This window comes from Lipophrys pholis, assembly GCF_963383615.2.
Source record: "Lipophrys pholis genome assembly, chromosome: 12".
NCBI classification, from domain to species: Eukaryota; Metazoa; Chordata; class Actinopteri; order Blenniiformes; family Blenniidae; genus Lipophrys; species Lipophrys pholis.
In genome coordinates, this window is record NC_137641.1 from 14,529,133 (window position 1) to 14,553,640 (window position 24,508).

Consider the following 24,508-nt stretch of genomic DNA (forward strand, 5'->3'; position numbering starts at 1 on the left):
CGTCATTTTCAGTAATCAGACGCCCAAGCACAAAGAGTTTGGAATGACTCTCACATATGTTTGAATAAGCTTCTCCAGCATTAGACATTAGTGCATAATTAATGGCTCTACGGGGAGTACTGCACGCTTTAAAAACTGTAGAGGAAAACACAAAGTAAAAGATCCTCAAAGTGCTCAGTTCTCTTAATGAGGTGTAGCGCCTGTATACGAGAGTACTTAGTGCCGAGTGAGATACCACTTTGAACATCGCTTTGCCTTCAAAATAATAGGGGGTTCAGAATAACAAGCACAGACTTTCTCGCCATGTATTGTAAAAAAAAAAAAGGTCTATTTTCACTGTGTTTTGGGTCAAGGTTTTAGGTTTCTGCTCCCACTAGTTTTTCACTGCCCCTGTACTTTTAACACGATTACAGGGGGGGGCAGAATGAAGCTGGGAAACGGGGCACGAGGATGAGGAAGAGAGATCGAGGATGAGGTGCGAATTGACACAGAAAGGGAGGAAGTGGAGGGTGTCCGGAAAACAGACACCTCACAGACACCAAATCCCTAAGAGTTTTATTCAATTAGCTTAGAAAGTTTTTGTTCCAAAGTCAAGAGTGTCACCTGGGAGCTGAGGCCCAATTCAAACTCCTCTAAACACTGCAGTGGGCCAATTTACGGTTCTAACCTCGGGTCAGGGAGACAGGAGGAGAGACAGAGTGGGGGAGACGCCTGCACGCACGCACACACGCACACACACACACACACACACACACACACACACACACACACACACACACACACACACTCTAGTGGTGGACAAGCATCCTTGCACACACACACGCACACACGCACACACATCTGCCTCCACTCTGATTTTATAAAGGTCAGTCCCCACGAGTAGCTGTCGAGGAGATTCAAGTGTCTACTCTGCTCTTCTCAAAATCTTAATGCTATCCTCTCCATCTCACACACACACACACACACACACACACACACACACACACACACACACACACACACACACACACACACACACACACACACACACACTCTCCCAGAAGAACAGGTCAGTTCATTCCCTGAATGAATTAGTTGCTGATTTCTCAGTTCCTTCTCATCCACCCGTCACTCTTTCCTCTGACTTTGCGTCTTTGTTTGTCTCTCCCATGAATCCCTCTATTGTTTTTCTCTCTCCTGTCTTTGTTCTTTCACTGTCCTACTTTGCACTTAATTCCACACTTTATAATTAAGCCCATTTTTCCCTCTTCAACTGCTTTTCAGAAGTAAGATCTCTTTTCTGAGTCACTCAAGGAATCAGCTTTTAATTCCGGAGCGGAGAAGGTCTCCACTTGAGCGAGACCCCGAGTGGATTGTGGCTGTTTGTGAAGTGGCTAATCAGCAAAAAATGAAAGCCAAGATTTCGTTCCAGAAAGTGGAAAAAACTTCACAAAACCGAAACACATTGGGGCAAAGTTTAATTAGTTCATCACAGTTGAAGTGGAATATTATGAATCCACCAGTTGAATTCAAGTGCACTTCTGTCCGTCTAGAACTTAATAAAAGCATGTACAGCTGTGTCTGGAAGTATTTCAATAGTCTTGCAGTATTTAACAGGACTTTCTTTGGTTTTGGAAAAATAATCCTTACTTGTTTATACTGTCGCGCAGCGCAAACTCTTACTTGATGGTCAATGTAGTATGAAAACCACATTAACATATTAGGTTTTGCTCATAACGGACATGCGTGAATCTTTTAGGTTAACATCTGTGGTGTCGATACGACAAAATACTTTTGTCTTTTTCAGGATTAGACGAACTGGATTTATTTGGATTTTTTGACTGTGGAATAAAAAAAAAAAGAAAAAAAAGAGGCATTTTGAGTAAGTTTATTCAGGCTCTTTTTTTCCCATATTAATTTACCTTTAAAAATCCATGGGTTCTTCGATATCACTGTGTGTCGTGAAGTTACTGAAAATCTGTACTGCAGTAGTTCTGGGAACTAAGTTAACGGATATTTAAGATATAAAGCTCTGGTTCTCTGCTTTCTTGTAGTTTTTGCATTTCTTGTGAGGAATATGCAAACCAAATCACAGGGATGATAAGATTAAAAAAAAAAGTGCTGAGTCACACAAAATAGTTTACTAAAGCATGGACATGTGCACGGCAATTCAATTACAGTGCAAAACCTCATTACCAAAAATAAAAAAAAACTCGCGATTACCACCAGACTAACAGGAACAGTCTGATAGGAACGCTGCAGTTCCTTAATGTCAGTAAAAAAGATCAACTCACACCACATTTGGCCGACTTATCAGTGGATAAACACAAGTGAAGCCGATTTCCAGCAGGGCGTTAGCGGTGAATATAAGGTATGATTAAGCGTAATGAATAGTAAAGAGGTCTAAATAAGCCGTCGCTCCACAGCTTGAGGTAGTCAGGCAAAACTTCACGCATCCGCCGAGTTTAATTCACCTGTGGAAAGTTCTTTCACAGTTTTCAAGGGGCCCCCACTCGCTAATAAGACATTTGCCAACATGCTAAATGCGCTCAGCGCCGCCTTCAGAGGCTTTGGCGGCTGACGCTCCACACACATTACTGGAGAGCCGCTGAAGCGGACAGACGGGCAGAGTTTTCCTAATCTCCGCACACTTTGAAGATGGATTCTGCAGCAATATGCTAATGAGCATGTCTGCTGTCCAATCACACGCTTCACTGACTCGAGGACGGGCAGAGGATGCGGACAGGAAATCAAGAGGACGATGAAGTAAAGAGAAAGGGGGAGAAGCGTGGAGGATGAAAGGAGATGAATGAACGTGGAGGCAATCATACAGTCGAGGGGAGAAAACTAAGGTGTCACTTTTTTACTGACATCTTAAGCACTTTATTAAAAGGGAATTATTGTGCTGACTTTGGGAATTTCTTCATATTCTGAGTCTTTGCTGGAGAACCTTTCACTGAAATCCAGTAGTGAGAAGAAAAAAACAAAACAACTTTAGACTGGCGAGATACAAGAAACTAACTATTTCGCCTCCACGAGCAAGCAGCATCGAAGCATTGAAATCTGACGCCTAACATCGATTGTTCAGGAATTCTGTGATATTCTGGTGTCACTGCATTCAGATGAAGTGATCACAGTCGTCTGAAAGTTCACTTCCATCCTCTAAATGTGCATTTTGTCAGACACCTCATTCACATTTACACTGAACATGCATATCTACTGAGAGTTCCCTGTTAAAATATCACTTTCATACCAAATAATCACACGTTGATGACTTTACTCTTCATCATCAAAAATACATTTTTGTGAGGAAATACATAAAGCAACACCTGAGTCAATAAGACAGACCTTTTAAACTATGTAGTAGGGTTTGATTTGATGTGATGTTTAATTCTAGACTAAAGATTGGACTCAGATTTTCAGAACTCGTAGCTCTACCTATCTCCTCCAAAGTTTTAAAATTGACACGATTCAGTGGACTGTTTATGTGTGCACGCCATACCTGTTTCTCAGCCTCCTGTTTGGCGTACTGCAGCAGCATCGGCTCCCCGTGCTTCTGAAAGTACGCTCTCTGGCAGCGGTCTGATAGAGCTGGCTCATTAGGCAGAAAGTTGCTGGCCCACACCTACAGAAAGCAGAAGGAAGATGGAGGCGGCAGATGATGATGATGATGATGATGATGCTCGGCAGAAAAATGTGAAGTGTGTGTGCGTCAGAGCTGCACTCTGCATTTAGAAAATTACAGGGATATAAAGTACACCATTGCGCCGATTCCGGAAAAAAAACATTACATCTTTGAATTAATTAGGTTATTTGTTAATATCAGTAAATCAATAAATGTTTTACAGATGTAGAGATTTTTCGGTTTTACAGGACTTTCATTTTCTTTTCCCAGGCTTTCCAGGATTGATAAATGGTTTTTTCCCCCAAACCACCGGTGCTCATTTATTTCAATACCAGCTGAAATTCAGCTGACACGGAAACCTAATTGAGATAGCTACTTCATCACAGCATTGTGGGTATGTTCCATATATAAGCATTAAAAAGCCCTAGAAACCTCTTTCCCCTGCTCCTCAGCATATTCAACTTAAACTCAAATTTGAACGGTTCCCCATATCTCTGTGAATAAAAATGATGATGAAGATTGCAATTCTGTACAAACCTTTATCTCAGAGTTAATAAAGATCATGCTCGGCGTTAAAGACCAGACTCACTCAGGTCTGGAAACACAAGATAATGGTGGAAAAAGTGCAAAAAGTGCATGGACACAAAGTTACTTTATGAATTTCAAGTTGAAAGAATTATGGTTAATTACTGCTTTTCAAATCATTCTTATTACTCTTTCAAATTCTTTTTATGGTGCTGCTAATTCAAGGCAGTTCTAAATGTGAATGATTTCCCATTTCCCAACTGCAAATCTAAAGTTTCTCCTGTTTTCAACGTTTTTCTCAACCGTCGTCCTTTCTTGCTTTATTATAGCAAAATGGTATAAAAGATCAATATACCAGGAAAAGCAAATACCTCGGTTACCCACCTTCTCCAAGTCACCTCATTCTGCTCCTTGAAGCCACTTTCCCTCTTTCCTCAACCACAAAGTCCACGGTTTACCTTCCTGAATGTCGCAGCTATTTCTGATTCCACTTCCATCAGTCCTGTACTGTTTTATTATTATAGTCTGCTTCTTGCTTGTTGTCTTTCCATAGTCTTAAAGTTCCTGCATCTCATCATAACCCTGCTTGTGTTTAATACTCTAACACAATGAATGCACTAGAAATATCCCGAATTATCTTTATTATAGATACAAGCACGTCATGCATGGGTTTTATTCCTTCGATTCAAAAACACACATTTGAGGTGGAGTGGTGACTATCGGGCCCCATTTACAGGAAAACACAGCAACGTGTTGAAGACGATGTCCGTTGACAAAGAAGAGGCAGATACACTGAAAACAAGATCGTTTTGAACATTCATTTCTAAACATTAATAATGGTGTGTACACGGACATTCGTATGGACAGACGAGAGTTGGTTGAATGTCCTGTTGTAGCATCATCAGTGTAAACAGAGAGTATGTGGATAACGCCTTCATTTTCACAGGTTATTCTTGCACCACTGAAAGACTATTTGAGTATATCTCTGGATTTTTGTTATCTTACTAACAAGCTGTCAAACTGTGGAAAAACTAAACTTCTTCAACAGATGTAATTTGAGATTAATAGGCAATTGCTTCTAATTAGACTAGAAATGCAAACATTTCACAATTACATAAAAATACAACAAATAATGTGCAAATGATCTCAAATCCAGCAGTTAGATACAATAAATTAGCAATCAGACTATGTGGCAGTACAAACAGACACACACACAGACACAGACACACACACACACACACACACACACACACACACACCAACACACACACACACACACACGAGAGAAAAAGAGAGAGGGGGAAAAAAAAGACAGTTCCTCATTGTGATATCAACATCTCAAAAACAACTGTCAAGTTTGAAGCAGCTGTTTTGAAATCTCACTGTGACAAACGCATCGTTCAATGCTCTCATCAGCCACCAACTGGCATCCCCAACCTGATCACATCCGCCCGAAATGAGACGTTGGTGTTTTGTCTGATTGGGAAAGTGAGCCTCCCGGGAGAAAACAATGTTTGAAGCTCCACATCAGATGAGGCACGGCAGGTCATTTCATTTATGGGGGGGGGGGGGGATAAAAAAATATTCATTTGCATTGCCCACATCAACAAGCAACACTACGGTGAAGTTTCCCATCTGACTGTGGCGTATTTTTAGGCTTTATAATGTATTGCTTTTGCATGCACATCCGTGCACATCAGGACAGACATTTCAATTATCCTTGTTTGTTCTTTATGGTAATTTCCTGGAAGATTTTTTTTCATCACAAACTCAGTACAACAGGATAAACTTGTATACCTGAAATCCGCCTTACTGAGGTTTTAATGGCGGGTGTATTTATGGACGTTTTGATTAAAATTAGCCCCCACACCAATAACCCGGAGTGTGTGCAGGGAAGGCAGACAGTGCAACAGTATGCAATGTGCTGTGTATTCACGGCCTGATGAGTGAAACCTTCACTAGAATATTGATTAGTTATTGCAGTAGTGAGGATTTAAAGTGCCCGGGTGTCTGTGTCTCGAACGAGAGAGGTGTTTCTCTGAGCTTTTCAATATTTGCCTAACTATTCAGAAGGCTTTTAACCTTTTATTGTATTATCTTAAAAGGATTATCATATTTGTGTCATCAGGAGGAGGTTTTCTAATTATATCATTGTGTTGCTTAATGAACAAGGTAGTAATCAGGTGCTCTCTGCAGCTTTAAGCAGCAGTGCTTCAAACTGCATTGCAAATTGTTCCCTGATTAAACACTCCTCCACCTTTTTCACCCACAACACGGCGCAGCAACAACACTCCTTTGAATTCTCGTGTCACTTCACTGCACTACGACTGGAAAATAAGTTGGCATTAGAATAATTTGTCGGTCACTTAAATACTGCACCTAAGTGTTTGCAGAAGTGACATTCTTTTGCAGCAAAGTGGGGGGGGGGGGGGGGGGGGGGGGGAGTGGGTCTCTTGCACTCTTTCAAGCTTTCAAGCTTTCACAATGTCCAGCAACAGACCTGACACGGTATCGACTGCAGTTTCCTTCCGTCTCAGTGACAGCTGAGTGGGTCGGTGGCTGTTCACCATATAATCATGCATCCAAAGAAGTGACACCACGGGTCCACTGTGCTGAAGTCAGACGTTCTGAGAAGTTACTCACCAAGCCTGCTCTCTATAGCAAAGCCATATACATAGAGATTCGATTAGATAAGCTGGGAAAGATAGCGGCTGCTCTGGCCCAAATCCGATGAAGTTTGCATCAATTAGAAGTAACTTTGGAACAAAATTCAAGCATGTTTACAAAACCGTGCACCTCACCAGCTAAAACCCTTTCAAATGTTTTGAGATGTTTTGGAAACTGCTTTGCATGTTCCAAGGCATTAGGTGCAGCTGATGGAGCTTGTAGTCTCGGTGGCTTATGGGAAAAAGCCACATCGGAAAAACCAGAAACTCAACAGCCTCTCACGCTGGACGATCCTCCACAGTCAGAAAGGATTAACTATGGAGTCAGGTAAATTCCCGTCCACGAGTTCAGCGGGGCAATACAGTCTGCCCGCGAGAATCAGCTTTTACTGTTCAGGCATTGCATTATTACACCCACACTGGTCTCTGGCACTCTTTCACACTGTTAATGGTGATTTGCAATGATGCCGGCTGTGCACACTGGAGAAGACGAGGCCTGCGACCTTCAGTGGGACACCCATATTGACATGTCTGAACCAATGTACACAGACTCCACCGCCCAGAGTACATGTCGTACATTTATAGTAGATTATGCGGCATCACCCTGGATTTAGATTCATTATCGGCACTTTAACGCGATAAAACAAGCAAAGCAATAATTTATTGATTTGGAAGTTAATTGTTTTCTCTTTGCAAAAGGATTCCACGCACAAGTAGTGTGACAGCGGTAGAAACCGTGTGCCTTTTAATGAGTTTTCGCTGATGTCGTACAATGCTTTTTTTAAGCATCCACAGCCCTGGAACAACAGGGAGAAGCAAACATGCTTGATGTGTGAATTAAAAGTGTAAAGCTGCTCATCTGCATGCCTCCAGCCCCTGCCTTATAGGAAGTGGGAATACACGGTGTATATGCCAGGAGACATCAGCAGCTACGGTTCTATTTGTGCACCTGTGTTTCTGTAGGCGCTGACCCACCATTTTGCCCAACAACAGATTGTTGATTCTTAAAGAGACGAGGGCGAAGACAGCACATGGGAGAGAATTATCTGTTTGCCTAAAGCTATGACTTTTCACCAGCTGTAAAAACACCATCATTCTCTCAACTTCACGAGTGAAATGCCCAATTTCAAAGTTGATAATGAACCGAAAACTATCTGCTCCTGAGAGGCAAACATATTCACACTCATTCTGTGCTCTTCTCCGAATTAATACTATATACACAATGGGGTTGCTGATGTAAAAGCAGAAAAAAAAAGAGACTATTACTATTCCAAAGGCATATGTTTTTCTGCATTGAAACACATACAGCTCTGCTCCTGAGAGACCGACGTTGTCAGAGGCAATGTTGCCTAAAGTCCATGACTAAAATTTTCTCTTCATTATTGTTTCTTTGAGATCTCTGTTTAGTACGTTTTGGACAACGCACCTGGCATAACACTCACATGTGCAAACATTTAACAGTTACTTCTCTTTTTTTTCCATGGACTTTGATGTGAAAAGAAAAGGGGAAGATTTGGACAGCAAGAAACAAACAACCACTAAAAATGCCACATAAAAACTGTTTCATGTTTCTAGATGGCAGCAGTTACATAACTCCAACGAGAATTTGACTGAATATATCTGAAATATAGACGTCATCGGAAAAAGTGAAAATCTATTGATGGGTTTATTCTACTGCACCTCCATCACTTATGGACTATTTTCCTTCTGAGGTCACATACTGCCCTCTGGTGGCGAGTTTTATGTTGACACTATAGATTCAAAGAACCCTTTTTGTATGCATTCATAAATAACTGAGAGAGAGGAAAGGTGTTACTTCCCAGAGGGAAAATGTATCTGCAAATAATCAAACTTAAGGTTTTTTTACTGGGAAAGTGGGACAATTACTCAGTCAAATGGACTTGTTGCCATTTGTCAAAATACCAATTTTGTAGAATCGATTGCAATGATTGCCCAATATATTACAAATATGTCACAACAGTAAAAAACAAAGTAACGGCTGCAAAGAATGGAGAGAAACAATCACACCAGTTCATCCTCCTCTGGATTGATGTATGAGGCGATGCCCTGGTGTGTCTTGTTTCTGGACTCTGCTTCCTGTTGCTCATTTGTTGTCGTCATTATGTCTGGCTGGGAAATGGGACTTTCCAAATAGGTACCTATCTAAATGTGAATCCCAGCACCACAGTGTCTGCGCATGATTGATCGTTGTGTTGTGATGGTGTAGTTGAGTTATGCAGGCCGTTGTAACCATTTCACAAGAGTCCAGTCTTTTTGTGTGTCATTTACCTGTCTTTTTTTAAAACTACAGTCATACATGTTCAGGCAGAGGTGGACGTATGGCCATTGCGCAATATATCTGCAGGGAGAAGAGAATGATTTGGGGGTTCTAGGAAATTAGAGCCATCATGGAATAGCTAAGTAGGGTCCAAGTACTGAAAGTGCCGAAGGACCCTATTGAAATTGTAAAGATTATTATTATTATATTATTATTAACGGTTATGCTTTCTTCATTTTTGGAAAATGCATTTTTTAAGGCCTTAAACATACATAACTTTTTTGCGACACTTTGCACAGTCATCAGGCTCGGCAAAAAAAGTGATAATTTGGAGGAATCACACATGTGACTGGAAAAATGGCTCAACGGCGCCACCTGGAAAATGTAAAAAATTCAGCCCCCGGATCCCATTTTGACTAGAGCTACGAAAGTCGGCACACATATGTAACACCCAACGTCGCAGAAAAAAGTGTCTTGCACACATACGGAAAACTCAACAGGAAGTTCACAATTTTGAAATATATATTGGATTTTCTAGTCCGAGGGGGTCATTCCAAATGACCTGAAACTTGGCGTGGTGATAGAATAGAGATTGGTGAGCAAAGTGTATCAAAATGGCACCATAATATGTGAGGCCGTAGCCAAAAATGGACATTTCGCCACGAAACAGTAAGTGTCGTATAAAAACAGAAAGTGACGCGTAAAAGGCCTTAACATTGCTTGATCAGCATCAAACTTGACAAATTGACCGGCGCTCATCACAACCATGTGATTACGTCTGCTCCTATGCCGTTTAGGGGGTGTGACAATGCTGATAACACCATCAAACAGGAAGTGCAATGTAAATAGCCTGTACATGGTCAAAGTTGACATTTTGCATCAGAGACCGGCCCTCATCACAACCATATGATGAGTTTCAGTCATAACGCCATTTGAGGCCATGACCTTGGCCATTCTCACGATGGAGGAGGAAATGTGCAGGCATGTTTTGTCTGGTGGCCGACCAGAGGATTCAGCGGGAGCGCCACGGAGCGACCTGTTATGAGTATCGGGAAGTCTCCGAGCCGCAGTGTTTTGGATTAACTGGGTTCCCTGTTAACTGGTGACCGGCTACCTTGAGCATCCCCTTGTTACAGCAGATGTTAAAAACCCATATCAAAACTTCAGGTATAAAAGACAGGCAGAGGTCAGCATATCCTTTCTTTCCATAAAGAAAACATCTTGAAGAGGAAATATCTCCTGTTACGCGTTTATATTCTACTTCACCTCCGTCGATAACGTACTTATTTCTTCTAAAGTCACATGCTGTCATCTATTGGTAAGTCTTGGAAATATATTTATAGCGCAAATTACAGAATGCCGTTAGATCTGTGTGCAAAACTCAAACTTTTCTTTTTTGTTTAGACTTTTAAGAGTCAGACAATAATGTTCAACAGTGTCACATAAGGTTTTAGCATTACTAACAATAAAACAGCCTTTTCTTGTCGAATTCTTCTCTTCTATCTGGTATCAGCCTTTTAGGATTACTGTTACACAATTGTTAAACCTTTATTTTCTTATTCAATAAACGCAAGGTTGCTTTTGAGTATTGCTTTTTTTTTTTTTTTTTTTTTAAACCTGCAACGAACAACCTCCCTGTTTTTGTGAGTCTGCCTCCTGGTTGTATCTTTTTAATGCCACACTGTGAGGTGACAGACGTAAAATAAAAATATATATTTTTCTCCCGTCTCTCTCATTCTGTCTTTCTCGATCAACTGCATTCGGGTAAAAATCGGAAAGACAAGACGGCATCCAGTCGAGTGCGAGAAAACAGCTGAGCTGTAATATAAGTGTGAAGATGCATCAAAAACACAACACAGCAAGAAACGACAGGCACACACACCTCTTCTCACACGCACCGAGATGGGATGTACACGGGCAGATGATCATCTCTCGACGAAGAGTCAATTAACGGCTCCAGGTGAGAAACTTCAGAGTGTTTTCATAACACACTTACACTTCATTGTCATATAATGTGAAGTGCCGGCATCTCCCTCATGCAAATTAGACCAATGTGACAGATTGCCGACTTAAAAAATAAAGAAGCTGCGTCTCAAACAACGACACTGATGGAAACCTATTCTCACTGTGGGGACCTTTAACGTATTCATTGCTTGAAAGTGTGGGTGTAAGTGTGTGTGTGTGTGTTTTCTTACCTGGCAGTGAGGATGTGGATTCGAACAACCCATCATCGCACCTTTATTCTCAAAAATCTAAAAAAAACAATTGAGAAAGAGAGGACAATATAGTGATCTACCGGTCATGGAATATTTACTCTACTGTATTATTTTGTATGTTAACTGCTTGTTATATTTCTTTCTACCTTCTTATTTGTCACAACACATCATATAGGGGTCCTTTTATCGGAAAACCCATTCAGTAGCTTTTATGTTATCCGGTAATTACTCAAAATGTAAATTTAGAGCAGTAGTTTTTGCCGCACTTTGTGTATTTCAGAACACTGACTTGTCCAAAATCCAGGAGTATTTTTTAGATTCATTGTGCATGACCCAGGGAATTTACCCCAGGGGCTTACAGCCCCAGAATCTCCTTTTTCAATCAATGAAAAGTCCTCATATGATACGGGAAGGATTTAATTACAAGTTGTACAATGTCCGGCATCCTATCTCATTCGTATCTTTCTGTGGCAGCTGCGGCTGTCAGAATTTGTGAGTTTGCCCAGAAGCGTGATTAAAGTTTTACTCCGTGTGATACAAGATGCATTAACATTTAAGAATATGGAATGAGCAGAAAGCTGAATGATTAGTGACTCTGGAGACTGTGGAGCAATTTTTCAAATGTATCCAGATGTAAACAGGAATCCGTGCGTGCGAGCGTGCGTGCTGTGTGGAGCCCAATCTGTTACGGAGTCTTGACATCTTTGTGGGAACAGTGCTCAGAGTCAGAATCAGAATCGGAAACAGGTTTATTGTCAAGTATAGTTTCACAATACGAGGACTTTGTTTTGATTTCATTGGTGCAACACAGTAGAACAGCAAACAAAATCTAATGAAGGCAGTAATGTTCCTGAGAGAAAAACAATATTATATTGTTAGGGGGAAAACGTATTTTAAGGTTTGAGTAAGGTTAGTTAAGTTCAGGGTGATGGTTCGGTTTGGGTGAGTTAAGTCTTCAGGAACTTTATGCAAATCAATGTAATGTTGTCAAGACAACGTGTGTGTGTGTGTGTGTGTGTGTGTGTGTGTGTGTGTGTGTGTGTGTGTGTGTGTGTGTGTGTGTGTGTGTGTGTGTGTGTGTGTGTGTGTGTGTGTGTGTGTGTGTGTGTGTGTGTGTGTGTGTGTTTGCGCCTGATACCTGAACCCAGGGGTAGGTGGTGCCTAGTTCATCAACAAGCTCCGCCCACTTGTCAATCACCTTGACAACCTCTTGCTGTTTCATAAGAGGAAGGGTGACATCAGACCAGGGATGGAAACACATGACTTTACTGAAAAGAGCATAAAGAACAAGAAAAAGATGTAGAATCCATGTTAACTTGTAGGCATATACATTTAGGACAACACTTGTGATTCTTTCCAAACAGTTTCTTCTGTTCTCTTTCTTAGCATGGTTGTTTTGTTGTTGTTTTGTTTCTTTATCAGTGTTTCTTTTTCCCACCTATTGTTTGCTGATAAAAAGCACTAAATGATGTGCTGCTGTCTCCGCTCGCACGAAGTAAAGAGAGGTTCTCGATGTATTTGGTCCAGGCTTGGTTCACTAAAGTGGAGTGACAATTTGCCAGATTGCTGTTTGTATCTCTGGTGGAAGTGAAATCACTGCTCTGCACTTTGCTGAGAGCACCTGTCAAATACAACTACACGTCTACTTTGATGTCTTCTTCTTCTGATTTTCTGTTTGCGGCTCTTGTTGTTGCTGATGCTCAATGGAATAGTGACTGAAAAGTGTGCTGCACACACTGTAATAGCAACTCTGACAATTTGCTATAGATCTGTGTTTCTCACTTGCAAATACACTCACAAAAACACCTGAATTACACTTGTGGTTTGTTTTCAGTCTCGTACTTGGACACCCAGAGGTACCCGAAGAATAGTTAAGCCATTGGTGGAAACAGGCTTGGAATGGGCATAAGTTTAGGTTGCATCACCTCGCACTGTAACAAACAGAGTCAAGCAATCAAAAAGCAGTGGAAAGAAAGGAATAACAGAGGCATGAACGTCACATCAAATGTTGCTAGAGACCACTGAGAAACGAAAGATAAGAGACTGAAACTGTATACGCTCACACTACGAAACAAAGGACACTTACATACATAAATCACGTTGCTGGGCAGTAAAGAGCAAAAAAATGGAAACCATGGAGTTCAGTTATGCAGGCTGTTGTTATTTATAGCATTAGCGTTTGATCTTTGTCTTTATATAAATCACAATTACACATTTTCAGGGGGAGGTTTATGTATACCCACTGTGCTAATGGCAGCAAAAACAGCTGGCAGAACGGTAAAGCAGATGCAAATCCAAAGCCCAAGTTGAAAAAGTCAGACAAGCCAGACAAGACGGAGCGAGGACTCTTGATGAGGCCACTTAGATGGAAAAGGACAACAGAAGAGACGCCATATGCACAACATACAGCCAGGAGAAGCTCTGTGATCAACACAACAGGAGACACAGGAGGATACACAAGTGACGCAATATAGAAATAAACTGCCTAAATAATGGAATTTTAACCCTCAGAAGTACAGAAAAATATTTGACAATGAATGCCAACTACAAGACTGATCAAACAATAGTGTCTTCCAGTATGTCAAAGGTTTAATGGACAACAAACCGAGGTCTGACCTGAGGGAAGTAATTATTGCAAAGATAACAATAGACATGGATGAATGACCGGCCCTGATTACTAATTTCACAGCATGTGAGCCTATCTAAGACTCAAAAATACAAAATAGAGCTTGTGTACAACCAGGATTTCACTCCTAACCTTTAGATCTGAATTCAACCCTGAAACCAGAAACAGGCTATGTATGTTCAAAATTGTTTGCAGACAATTCTGCCTGTATGATTGCTGTCAAGCGTGTCTGGAGCTCCGCAGAGAACCAATTTCGCCACAAGGGTCAAAATATTGAAATTTGCCTCAACAGTCAAGCTCTTCTTGGACCAGATCAATAATTAAAGAGACTTGACTTTGGTGTTTATGCTTCCAGCAAAACTGAATGTTTGTGGGTGGTTGGAGTTCTGTATGTGCATTTTAGACCTCCAGTCAAACTCACAAAAGAGGAATGTTATTCAAGACCACCCCCACCCTCAGCAAGAGCAATGCACGTTTACCACGTCTGCAACTTTTTCCAAATGAATTATTCAATTTATCGGACTAAATACTGGTGCTGTTATTGGAATAGATGGACGCAAACTCATGCAGTGTTTTCAAAGTGTTTTAATGAAGTTGAATCCTCTGTGAGGTTTAACTAAGACACAGTGCTGCTTTGGGCTAAAGGCTAAATCAGGAGTGTCAAACACATTTTAGTTAAGGGGCCACACACACAGCCCAATTTCAACTTGAGTGGGCCGGACCAGTAAAATAGTGATCTAATGATGAATAATAACTTTTAAATTTAAACTTACAGAGTATACTGATGAAAATGTCGACATTTTCACAAAACAAAAAATTACTATAATCTCAACATGAAGCCAATTGTAATGAAACCTTCTGGCGCAAAATACAATTAAATGTCCAGAAAACGTCTATAGCTGTTGAATTATACATTAATTTATAAACTCACCCTGACAATGGGCTTTTGAGGATACTTTACCAGCCCACAGGCCGTATTGGTTGACACCCCTGCACTAAATCATATGTTTACAATGTAAAGCATAGAGTTCTATCCATGTTACTAAATCTTAGTTAACTTTAAGGATATGCCCTACTTTTGGCTCAAAAGTTTTGCTTGCATGAAAGAAAAAAGTCATGCAGATTTTTGAGTCCCGGCGTCCTGGATTAAAGTGCTCGCCTCAATCCCTCCGTCCTCCTTGCAACGGGCACACAATTTGTTTTCATCATATATTCTATCTCGTGTCTCCACAAGTGAAACCATTAGCTGGCCTAAGCCTTACTTTTATACACTTTCCTCAACGTACAGAGTTAGACCACAGATTTTCAAACCACAATGAAAAATGTCACTGGGATTATATCCACTTTGTTGTTTTATATAACGTGTGTTAAATTTCAGTGGCATTTTCAGGAAACTTTCACAAAAACTGCGGTTATATAACAATTCCCTTCCAGGGAATTCTAAGGAAGCCATCGTGCCGACAAAAGAAAAGAGTGCATGGCTGAGATGGTGCGCTCAAATAAATCGTTGGGAATTTTCTTCTCTTCCCTCACCCCGTCTCTCTTTGGTCTCCCATGACCCACATCCCCCCAAACTCCCATTTCCCATCGCGATTCCTCCTCTAATTGGCTCTCCGAAATGCTGTTGCAGGGAAACAAGCTCCGGTTCAGTTTCCAGTTTCCTCCTTTTTATTCTTCCGCTTTCATTTGGCCACAGAGCCTCGCCGACTGAATGGGCCACGAATGCACAAATAGCCGCATTGTGAAGAAACACACATGCAACCACACAGCTGCCAGGGAAGAAAAAGGAAAAATACCCAGAAATGTAACAATCAAAAACAAAGACAAGCGCAACACGTCAAACAAAGCTGCCTGTGCGCCTCATCACTCCGCGAGCGAGCGTGGCAAGAAATACCTAACAGCCTCTACGTCTGCCAACACATGGGATTTAAACACTGGGTTCAGTTTTCTCCCTGCACATGCAGTTACTAGTGGTTTGATTCACTCTGTTGTTCAGCTGTGATGCAACTCTGCTGTCAGGCTGCATCGTCCAAGTATTGTATGGCGAGGAACATTATCCACACACTTTGAAATACAGACGTTTGAGTTCGTATATATTTATCAAAATGGGATTTAAATGTGTGAGAAGTGAATTCGAGGTGAGGGTTCAAAGGAAATTCTGTTAGAATAAAAAATATCTGTGTGCTCATGTATAATAGGATCACAAATTAGGTCTCCCCTCCATCAATCATACATTGGATAAACTGATTAGACGTCAGACTCACGCACAACAGTGACATCAAGCAGTGGGGAAAGATCCCCATCTACTGGTGCTGCTGGACCGCTGCACATCCTCTGACATAAACATCCATGCTGTGGACTTGTGCTTTAGTTTCAATCAAGTTCCTGATGTCCTGAAAACAGGAAGCGTGCGGTGCACTGATTAACAGAATTAGCCTCACCTTAATAGCTGATTACAATGACGACGCCGACAACAGATTAACTGTGCCTCAGCTTGACTGCTCTGATTGCACGCAATCGGTTGAATTATTAATTAGCCATGAACTTTAATTCGTCAACATTTTGAGAAAGGAATTATAATTAAGAGGCATCTATTAAAATAAAAAAACATTAAACCAACCACATGGGTAAAAATTTAAGATAACGTTCACAATGACCATATTTTTTTTTCTAAATGTTTGGATTGATTGACATATTCAGTCAAAACACATATGTTGTTTCAAATGTTTCTAATTTACTTTTATTAAATCTTTTGGAGTCGTTTTATCTATCTTTGCATATTTTAGAGAAGAACACACAATGCCCCACACGAACAACATACATACAGTTGGAAAATTCAAAGTTGCAGTACGTGAAATCTAAGTAATACCTCATTTGTACATTTGTTGGCAGTAGGGAGACACCAGACCAATTAAAATCTGAATTTTGGGCTGAGGCCTCATCCCAGCCCAAAGGCATGGAAGAGGTTATTTATTTAAATGCAATCTGGAATTTCAGTGCACAATAAGACGAGACTTCACACACTAGTACTTTTTTTTATTAACCTTTCAGTGTTTAACTAAAATATCAAGTGTGGTTCTTACCACACGCCTCTGGCAGCTTTAGACTGAAACAACGGATCTTGATCAGACCCTGAAAAAGAAAAAAAATATATTTCAATTTAAAAAGCCAATTATATGCGACTGTTTTGCAAAACCGTTGAAAACCTGTATTCAGTACAACATCCAAAAAATTGGTTCCTGTTAATATCTCAGCACAAATGTTGTTTTACCGTAACGACATGGCACTGGAACTCACCTGGACCTGGAGCGTCTGGCTGAAGAGCAGGAAAGTCATTTTCAAAGACAAAAGTAGTGTCATACTCTGGATTTTCCTTGAGATAAATCAAGAAACACAACAAATCAAGAGAAGGGAGAAACACCATTTGTCTACAGTTCAAGACATTCACAGTGAATAATTACAGAGATTAAAAGAAAGTTTTGTAATATCTAATATGTTGCTGTAGAGACCTTAGACACAACTCTTCGAAAAGACAACATCCTCATAAAGGCCTTCAACTAAATTCAATTCAATTCAATTCAAATCAATTCAATTGGAAATCCAAGTTGTATTTAGTTGTTCTAGAGCACTAATTTCCTTGTTACACATACAAATGAGTTACATCAGGTCATAAACTCATTAAATCAGGGGCCACATTCAGTTAATTAGATCTTTAGGGGGTCAGATTAGTGCTATGGTAGCATAATAATCAGCAAATAACAGAAAACTCAAACGTTTTTATTTGTTTTAGTGCAAACATTAAGTAAAACAATATTATATACAAATTCCAAACAAGCTGGATATATATTCAATATTATGTGACGTATGACTATGCATCCTTGTGCATTATATGATGAAATCTCCAAAATCCATGTTGCTACTTTCTGGGTCATATTTTTTATTTGAAATTGTTGCATCTGAAACCGCTTTGACTTCTGTGTTTTATTTGTCAAATCTGCGAAAAGATCTAAAATACTCTCTGCTGGTTAATATTGGTAAAACCCTGTTGCTTCTCAGGGAACATCATTTTGGAAGCGTGTTTTTACAGTCCTCACAGTGTGGCGAGAAAATAAAAGTTAACGATTTATCCAGGTCATTTTTACACTTTGCCAGGTCCTCTTGTAGGCTGTTAAAGCTGGTTCAAGGTGGAAAGAAAGCCAGCCAGAACATGTTTACCTCTTCTTACCTCTCCGTTTGCTCGTGTGTTCCCGGGACAGAGTGGGTTGCGGGGATCAAATCTGGGTACTTGCTCCTCTGGAGGTTTTTCTACCTGACCAGCCCAGGGTCTCTTCATGCGGTGGGCCGACACTAGAACCCAGCTATCCCGTAAAGGGTTATAACGTAGGTGCTGGTGCTCTGAGGAGAACATGCAATGAGAGATGACAGAATAATAAAAAAGAATCTATTCATTCATCTGCAATACTGCTTTATCCTGTGCAGGGTGGCGGGGTGCTGGAACCAATCCTCGCTAACTACGGGCGAGGGCAGGGTCTCCCGTCCATCACAGCACAAACACACAGAGACGGACAATCGCACACGCTTCACATTCATACCAAGTGGCAATTTAAGACCACCAATCACACAGACACACCCGGCCAGTATTTTAACCCATCACATTGTTGTCGTGAGGCGAGAGCACTAACCACTGCTCCACAGCTCTACAGAATAACTAACAAAGTCCATGCTGTTCTGGTCAGCAGTGGGAGCAGCTTCAGCAACAGACTCATTCCACCAAAGGAGCACAACAGAGCGCCACAGGAGATCCTTCATTTCTTGTGGCAATACAACTCTATAACTCCTCCTTGTGAAGAGTGTGTGTATCTAAGAATGTCCCCCAGGGATTAATAAAGAGATTCTGATTCTGATTCTAAACAGTGCTTCACAAATACATTTTTTTAATACGCAATTCATGCTGGACTTTGATTTGACACTGATCAATTAGTGGAGATCTATTCTGTCAATTATTTACTGCTTACCCGACATATTGGTATTTCTATAAAATCCCAATGGAATGTATGTATTCCTGCGTCCACCACATGCTCACACTATGAAAAATATCCAGCTGCATCATGCAGCAGTTTTATTCTGTGCTGAGTCATCACATCTGGACTGAGGGGCACTGATGTCAGCAGAATAAAAACAGCCTTTCGTTGCCAACATAAAAGGAGCATTTTGGTTTTTTGGAGAGACTCGTTCGGAAAACATTATTCACCCTGCGATGAATGCAGCTAATAAACAAAACACGAATCAATATTTGTCTTCAGTCTTGTTTAATTGCTTCAAAATTCCAAGGAAAATGTACATGAGATATGAGCTTTGAATCGATGTCCTGACTTTTACTAGTATAATATATATACATTTATATAGTGTTGATCGGATCAATGATCCAGGTAACTGGCAGATTGGACACACGAGCCTTCTGCAGGTGAATAAATGGAAGTTATTTCTTATTCTAATGAATCGATACTAGTACATACCTTTTGGATCAAAACTGACGTTTAGTTTCCCGCTCATGTCGGTTCAGATCTTCGTCAATTAGATATTCATTCGGTGAATTATTAGATCTTATGTGAACTTTAGCTCACTAAGAATCTAAAAACAGCTTTCTGCTGCTGCTTCCTGTTTTTTTCTCGACGAGCGAAAGAGTGTGCTCTTTGGGACAATTCAGTGTATAATATGAAACCACAGAATAAACAAGACAAGTAGACAATTAAAGCAAAGAAATATATATTTTCTTAATATACAGGTAATAGAACAGTATAAAAGTATCAAATAAACATTTTACATTCACCAATATTGAGAAATATGCAAAACAATACTAAAACGGCAAAGGAGGATGTTTTCTGTATACTGGCAACCCAGAACACGCGTGACAGAGTGGAGCTGTGATTGGCTGAGCTGACATGTCCCGCGCTCAGCTGACCAGGAAGAAGAGGAGTGTGGACTCCACTCCTCCTGTTGACCTGCCTCCTGCATGTGCCCGCTGCTCTAACGGTGTTTGAGCCTCTCATTTTTTTTTATTAGCAGGATGATTTTAAGATTGCTGTTGCTCCTTGCAGCCTCCGCCCTGGGCGTCCTGCTGCTGCAGCACTGGATGGCCTCGAAGCAGTATGTTTTTGACCAAGAAGACGTCTCCAAACTGGCCAAACAGTACGCAGGTGAGTCCGCTGCTGGGAGCGAGCCAGGGCAGGACAAGTCTTCTGCGTGTAAATGGCCTCATTTCTCTGTCTGTTAATATGTTTGTTCTCAGGACAGGACCATGAGCAGGCTTTCCTTAAAGTGGTGATTGAGCTGAGGAAAAGGTCAGTGACACTCTGGGGTCCCAGGTTACCAAACGCCTTATCTGAAGTCTCTCAAACAACACGACCTGTTGAAACCAGCGCCAGTCCAGTGGCTGTGCTAGAGGGGACTTTTTCCTTTTGGGCTCACGTCTCTCGTCCTGAAGCTGGAGTTAGAAAAAACGCCAATCCACTGTATCTTCTAGCTTTTCTTCCGACACCCCATGAGTGGGGGTCGCCTCCTGTTACCGCTTGTATTGATTTATCACCATTTGAAATTCAACCCCCCGATGGGGGTATCTCTCTTTGTGTGTGTGTGTGTGTGTGTGTGTGTGTGTGTGTGTGTGTGTGTGTGTGTGTGTGTGTGTGTGTGTGTGTGTGTGTGTGTGTGTGTGTGTGTGTGTGTGTGTGTGTGTGTGTGTGTGTGTGTGTGTGTGTGTGTGTGTGTGTGTGTGTGTGTGTGTGCGCGCGCACATGCAATAACAAACTGCTGTGTGATCTGCAGTACCAAAAAGCATATTGTAATGATGCAAAATACACTGAAATGTGCCAAAGAAAAACCTTCCATAACTGTTTCCTTTTGCATGTATGTTTTTTTTTTTTGTTTGTTTTTTTCTTTTTACAAAGATGGATTAGTTTCAAATTTCAATACATTTGCTTGGTTTGGCGGCTGATTGCAGCTTCTTGCAGGCCAGCTTCAGCCCAGCTTCAGCCCACAAGGCCATATGTTTGGCACTGCCTTAGAACAATATGTGTGGTGTAGCTTATCTTTAGGTAAAATAATAACATATTGAGTCTAACTGAGCTCGTGCTTTTTTTATTTATTTTTTTCTTAAATCCTTTGGTGGCAGTGCAGGTTAAACGTATCAGCATGTGGTTAAACATAGCAGCTGAAGCTTGATGTGGATTATACCAATGAATTAATGAAGAAAGCAGGGGGGGGGGCGGTCATGATGACGGATTAACAATACTACATTGTTTAAGACAAAGTGACTCTGCGATAGGTATCCCGGACACATCCTGCCAGATGAAGACCTGCAGTGGGTGTTTGTGAACGCTGGAGGCTGGATGGGCTCCATGTGCCTGCTCCATGCTTCTCTCACAGAATACTTACTGCTGTTTGGGACTGCAGTGGACACAGGAGGACACTCGGGTAAGAGAAGCGGAGGTCAAACTTAAATATTATAATATTGAGCAGTATTTATTTTTTCCCGTGTGGACTTTGTGGGTCCATTTGGGGAAATACTGATGCAGTTTTGTGGGGCTGAAATGTGTTTTCATCAGGTGAAAAAATTGTTGAATACAAAATTGTAGGAAAGCTTTGAGTAAGACCATGAGAACTAAATTATGCGTAGTCATTAGGATTTCAGTTGATCTCATGTGTTCATGTTTCTGGCAGGTCGTTACTGGGCGGAGATCTCTGACACCGTCATCTCTGGCACCTTCAGGCAGTGGAAGGAGGGAACAACCAAAAGTGAAATCTACTATCCCGGTACTACGCCAAACCCTTGAAACGCCGCTGTTGCATTTCCATACATGTTTTCTGCCTGTGACTTCTTCCTCTGCTTCCACACCTTCCTCCACAGGCGACACCATAGTGCACGGCGTAGGAGAGGCCACGTCGGTGCAGTGGAGCGCGGGCACCTGGATGGTGGAGTACGGCCGAGGCTTCATTCCCTCCACGTTGGGTTTTGCTCTGGCAGACACGGTGTTCAGCACCCAGGACTTTGTCACAATGTTCTACATCTTACGAGTGTACACCAAGGCGCTGCTGCTCGAGGCCGGCACCACGCTCACGGAAGCTGGGCTTTTCTAAGGGACAGCAGAGACTCGGGTGCAGACTAACGTGTGTCACATCTAGAAAATTTGCCATCCGAGAAAAAAACATTTTCGCCCAAATTTTGTGGAGGAATTGAGGTTTGTCATTTTAATTTTGTTATTGAAAGACTCACCTCTCATGGAATACTCAATTCCACGTCAAAAGCTAGCATTTAGAGTGAGACGTGACACTATTTTAACACTGACGAAAATCAAAAACCTCATTTTATTCTGATTCCACCTCCAGCCAAAAGGTTCAGATCCATAAACGGCAGCCAGCAGCTTTACTCTTCAATGATCTTCTTATTTCAATGTCATCCTCTTGATTTGAGGTTTTTACAGTTTACTTCAGGAAATCTGAGATTCCGTGTTGACTAGTTTTTGGAATATTAACTTTTTTTTAGCACCAGATTACAGTTGCACACAATTACGGATTTTCTATTTGGTTGCAGATCTTTGCACATTTGAAGTTCAACGAACTATTTTGAAGCGGTGAGTTCACCGCTATGGATCACAATGATACGTTTCCTGTTTATATGCATGTGATTTTTCATTCACAGTAACTTCATTCACTACCGCTCACTCGTTTGCACTATGGTTGTTTGGGGGAAACGCTTAATGAGAAGATGCACATATAAAAACCAGGAATTGCACATGTTGCGTTTCGTATCGGGACTCTTGCCAGATGAGAAACAAAAGTGAAATTTTATTTTTCTAGTTCCTGTCTTGTGCTTGTCTTCAGGGTCGTAGTGCAGCAGCAAAATTCAAACCAAGGGTAACACGTCTCGTTCTTTTCTTCTTCCTCGGATTCCATATTTGTGGACTTGATGTTCAAGATTTTAATTGTCACCGTCAAAGCCGTCAGTGATTCTGTACAACTAATCATATCCGTGGTTTCAAGAGTGTAATTTTAAATCATTAAGAGGAGCATCGACACCACAAATGGTATGAAAGAGGCAGCAGTGGATTTATAATTGAAGAGAAGCAAGAAGTTGTGTGGGAGAGTATTGTTCTGTACTAGAGGTCTTTGCTCTTCTGTACCGTAAATGTTCATTAAGCAGCGTGGATTTACTCCAGAATGGCTTTCACTCCTTGACAGGTGGCAGAATAACGTGTGTGCGTGAGGGATTTGGCTGTATTGACATTTGTTTCTTGGATGCAAAGAATTCCTGCACAGAGGTGGCTAAAGCCACTTAAGATCATTTTACAGGCATTTGTAGTCATGCACAAACATCTTGGTCTACACACTCTGATTTTGATGCGCATGTACAAATCTATTCATGGATACAATCAATATAACCCTCCCTGCACATTCAAGTTATTCTGCCACTTTAATAGTTTAACTTGAAAGCTATCAGACTCTGGTGGTGGTGGTGGTGCTTTTCAGGATTAAAGATTGTTCTACTCAAGTTGTGGGAGAAGCTCTATGCTTCCACATCTTAACAGAACTCTGATCAACAGTGTAACTGTGTTATTTGTCACTTCTGTTGCACAATCAAATCCCTGCTGCCCAAGGTTTGGACCTGCAGAGATTAAGAAAAAAACAACAACTCTCATATGGACTGTTTGCTAAACTAATCAAGAACCACTTAGTTTCCTCTGAAGTGAGAATATAGGTAAACGGGTGATAATTGGATTACTTACAGCAGCATCAGCAATGTGCTCTCAGATGAATGGGACAGCAAACAAATTATTGTAGCAAATGTGCAATTTACTTAAGGTAAAGATTAAAACTGACAGAAAAATAAATGTTTTTGAAGAAAAACGATGCCGGTCTGATTATTACGACTGAGGAATCCAGGTCTTTTCACTCTAATCCACTCACACTGCATACTATCTGAAGTGTAACTGAACACACAATTATAATGACCAATAAATTGAACGTCTTGGAAAATGCTCTTTAGCACAGAGAAGAAATGCAAACTACACAAGGAAAGTTGGGGTAGCTGCCAAAGTGGATGTTTCAACAAGATAATATGTCTAAGGACCGCTGAACATCTCAAGAAGCAGATATAAAGGCTTACTGAGAGGGTAAACCAGCTCTGATGTGAGTCCCTTGTGTTGGGGGAGATTTCAAACGAGCATACAATGCGAGAATACCGTGAAACATGGTGCATCTGAAGCGATTTTGCTCGGTGGAATGATGAAACCTTATTGCAAGCCCATGTCAAAAACTGGTGGCTGTAAATGCAAAACATAAACAAGAAGCTCCTTCAGTTGAAGGGTGTTCACTAGCTTGTTATGAACATCCTATAAGCAATACTGGAATTCATACCTTTAATAATTTCAATTCACAGCGCGATACTTAGTCCTGGATTTCAGTGAATTGCTATGGAAATAGTTTAGTTCAGGTGCACTTGCATGCTGGACAAAGTAAAGGATTTGAAGAGCTGAATGGAAGATGAGTGAAACCACAAAACTGACTATATACACTCTGGAGACGTCATCTAAATGTATA

General features: G+C 41.0%; 2 protein-coding genes across 3 annotated transcripts in view; one reads left to right on the top strand and one right to left on the bottom strand.

The window, feature by feature from the left end:
* Nucleotides 1–19,603, bottom strand: part of galt (galactose-1-phosphate uridylyltransferase) — a 34,276-nt gene extending 14,673 nt beyond the window's left edge. Inside the window, exons 1-7 of the mRNA XM_080477426.1 lie at nt 19,432–19,603; nt 18,141–18,310; nt 17,213–17,288; nt 16,999–17,047; nt 12,428–12,557; nt 11,269–11,325; nt 3,482–3,604 (exon numbers count right to left, since the gene is read on the bottom strand). Coding sequence (XP_080333552.1) covers nt 3,482–3,604; nt 11,269–11,325; nt 12,428–12,557; nt 16,999–17,047; nt 17,213–17,288; nt 18,141–18,310; nt 19,432–19,468 — 642 coding nt within the window. The 5' untranslated portion in view covers nt 19,469–19,603. The remainder of the gene's footprint in view (nt 1–3,481; nt 3,605–11,268; nt 11,326–12,427; nt 12,558–16,998; nt 17,048–17,212; nt 17,289–18,140; nt 18,311–19,431) is intronic.
* Nucleotides 19,604–19,874: 271 nt separating this feature from the next.
* sigmar1 (sigma non-opioid intracellular receptor 1) lies at nt 19,875–23,947 on the top strand. 2 transcript variants are annotated; one of them, XR_013935835.1, is made up of 6 exons: nt 19,875–20,112; nt 20,205–20,256; nt 21,237–21,385; nt 21,632–21,724; nt 21,819–23,149; nt 23,389–23,807. XR_013935835.1 is itself a non-coding variant. In XM_080476427.1 (5 exons), the coding sequence occupies exons 1-5, from the start codon at nt 19,983–19,985 to the stop codon at nt 22,046–22,048; spliced, it is 654 nt and encodes a 217-aa protein (XP_080332553.1). In that variant the 5' UTR covers nt 19,879–19,982; the 3' UTR covers nt 22,049–23,947. The 2 variants fall into 2 exon arrangements, 1 of the variants encoding a protein (XP_080332553.1); XM_080476427.1 differs by having other exon boundaries at nt 19,879–20,112; nt 21,819–23,947.
* Nucleotides 23,948–24,508: the final 561 nt, after the last annotated feature.

Coding starts and splice junctions, on each gene's coding strand:
- sigmar1 (XM_080476427.1), top strand. CDS start 19,983: ATGATTTTAAGATTGCTGTTGCTCCTTGCAGCCTCCGCCCTGGGCGTC. Junction 20,113..20,204: donor ACTGGCCAAACAGTACGCAG/GTGAGTCCGCTG, acceptor GTTTGTTCTCAG/GACAGGACCATGAGCAGGCT. Junction 20,257..21,236: donor GTGATTGAGCTGAGGAAAAG/GTCAGTGACACT, acceptor ACTCTGCGATAG/GTATCCCGGACACATCCTGC.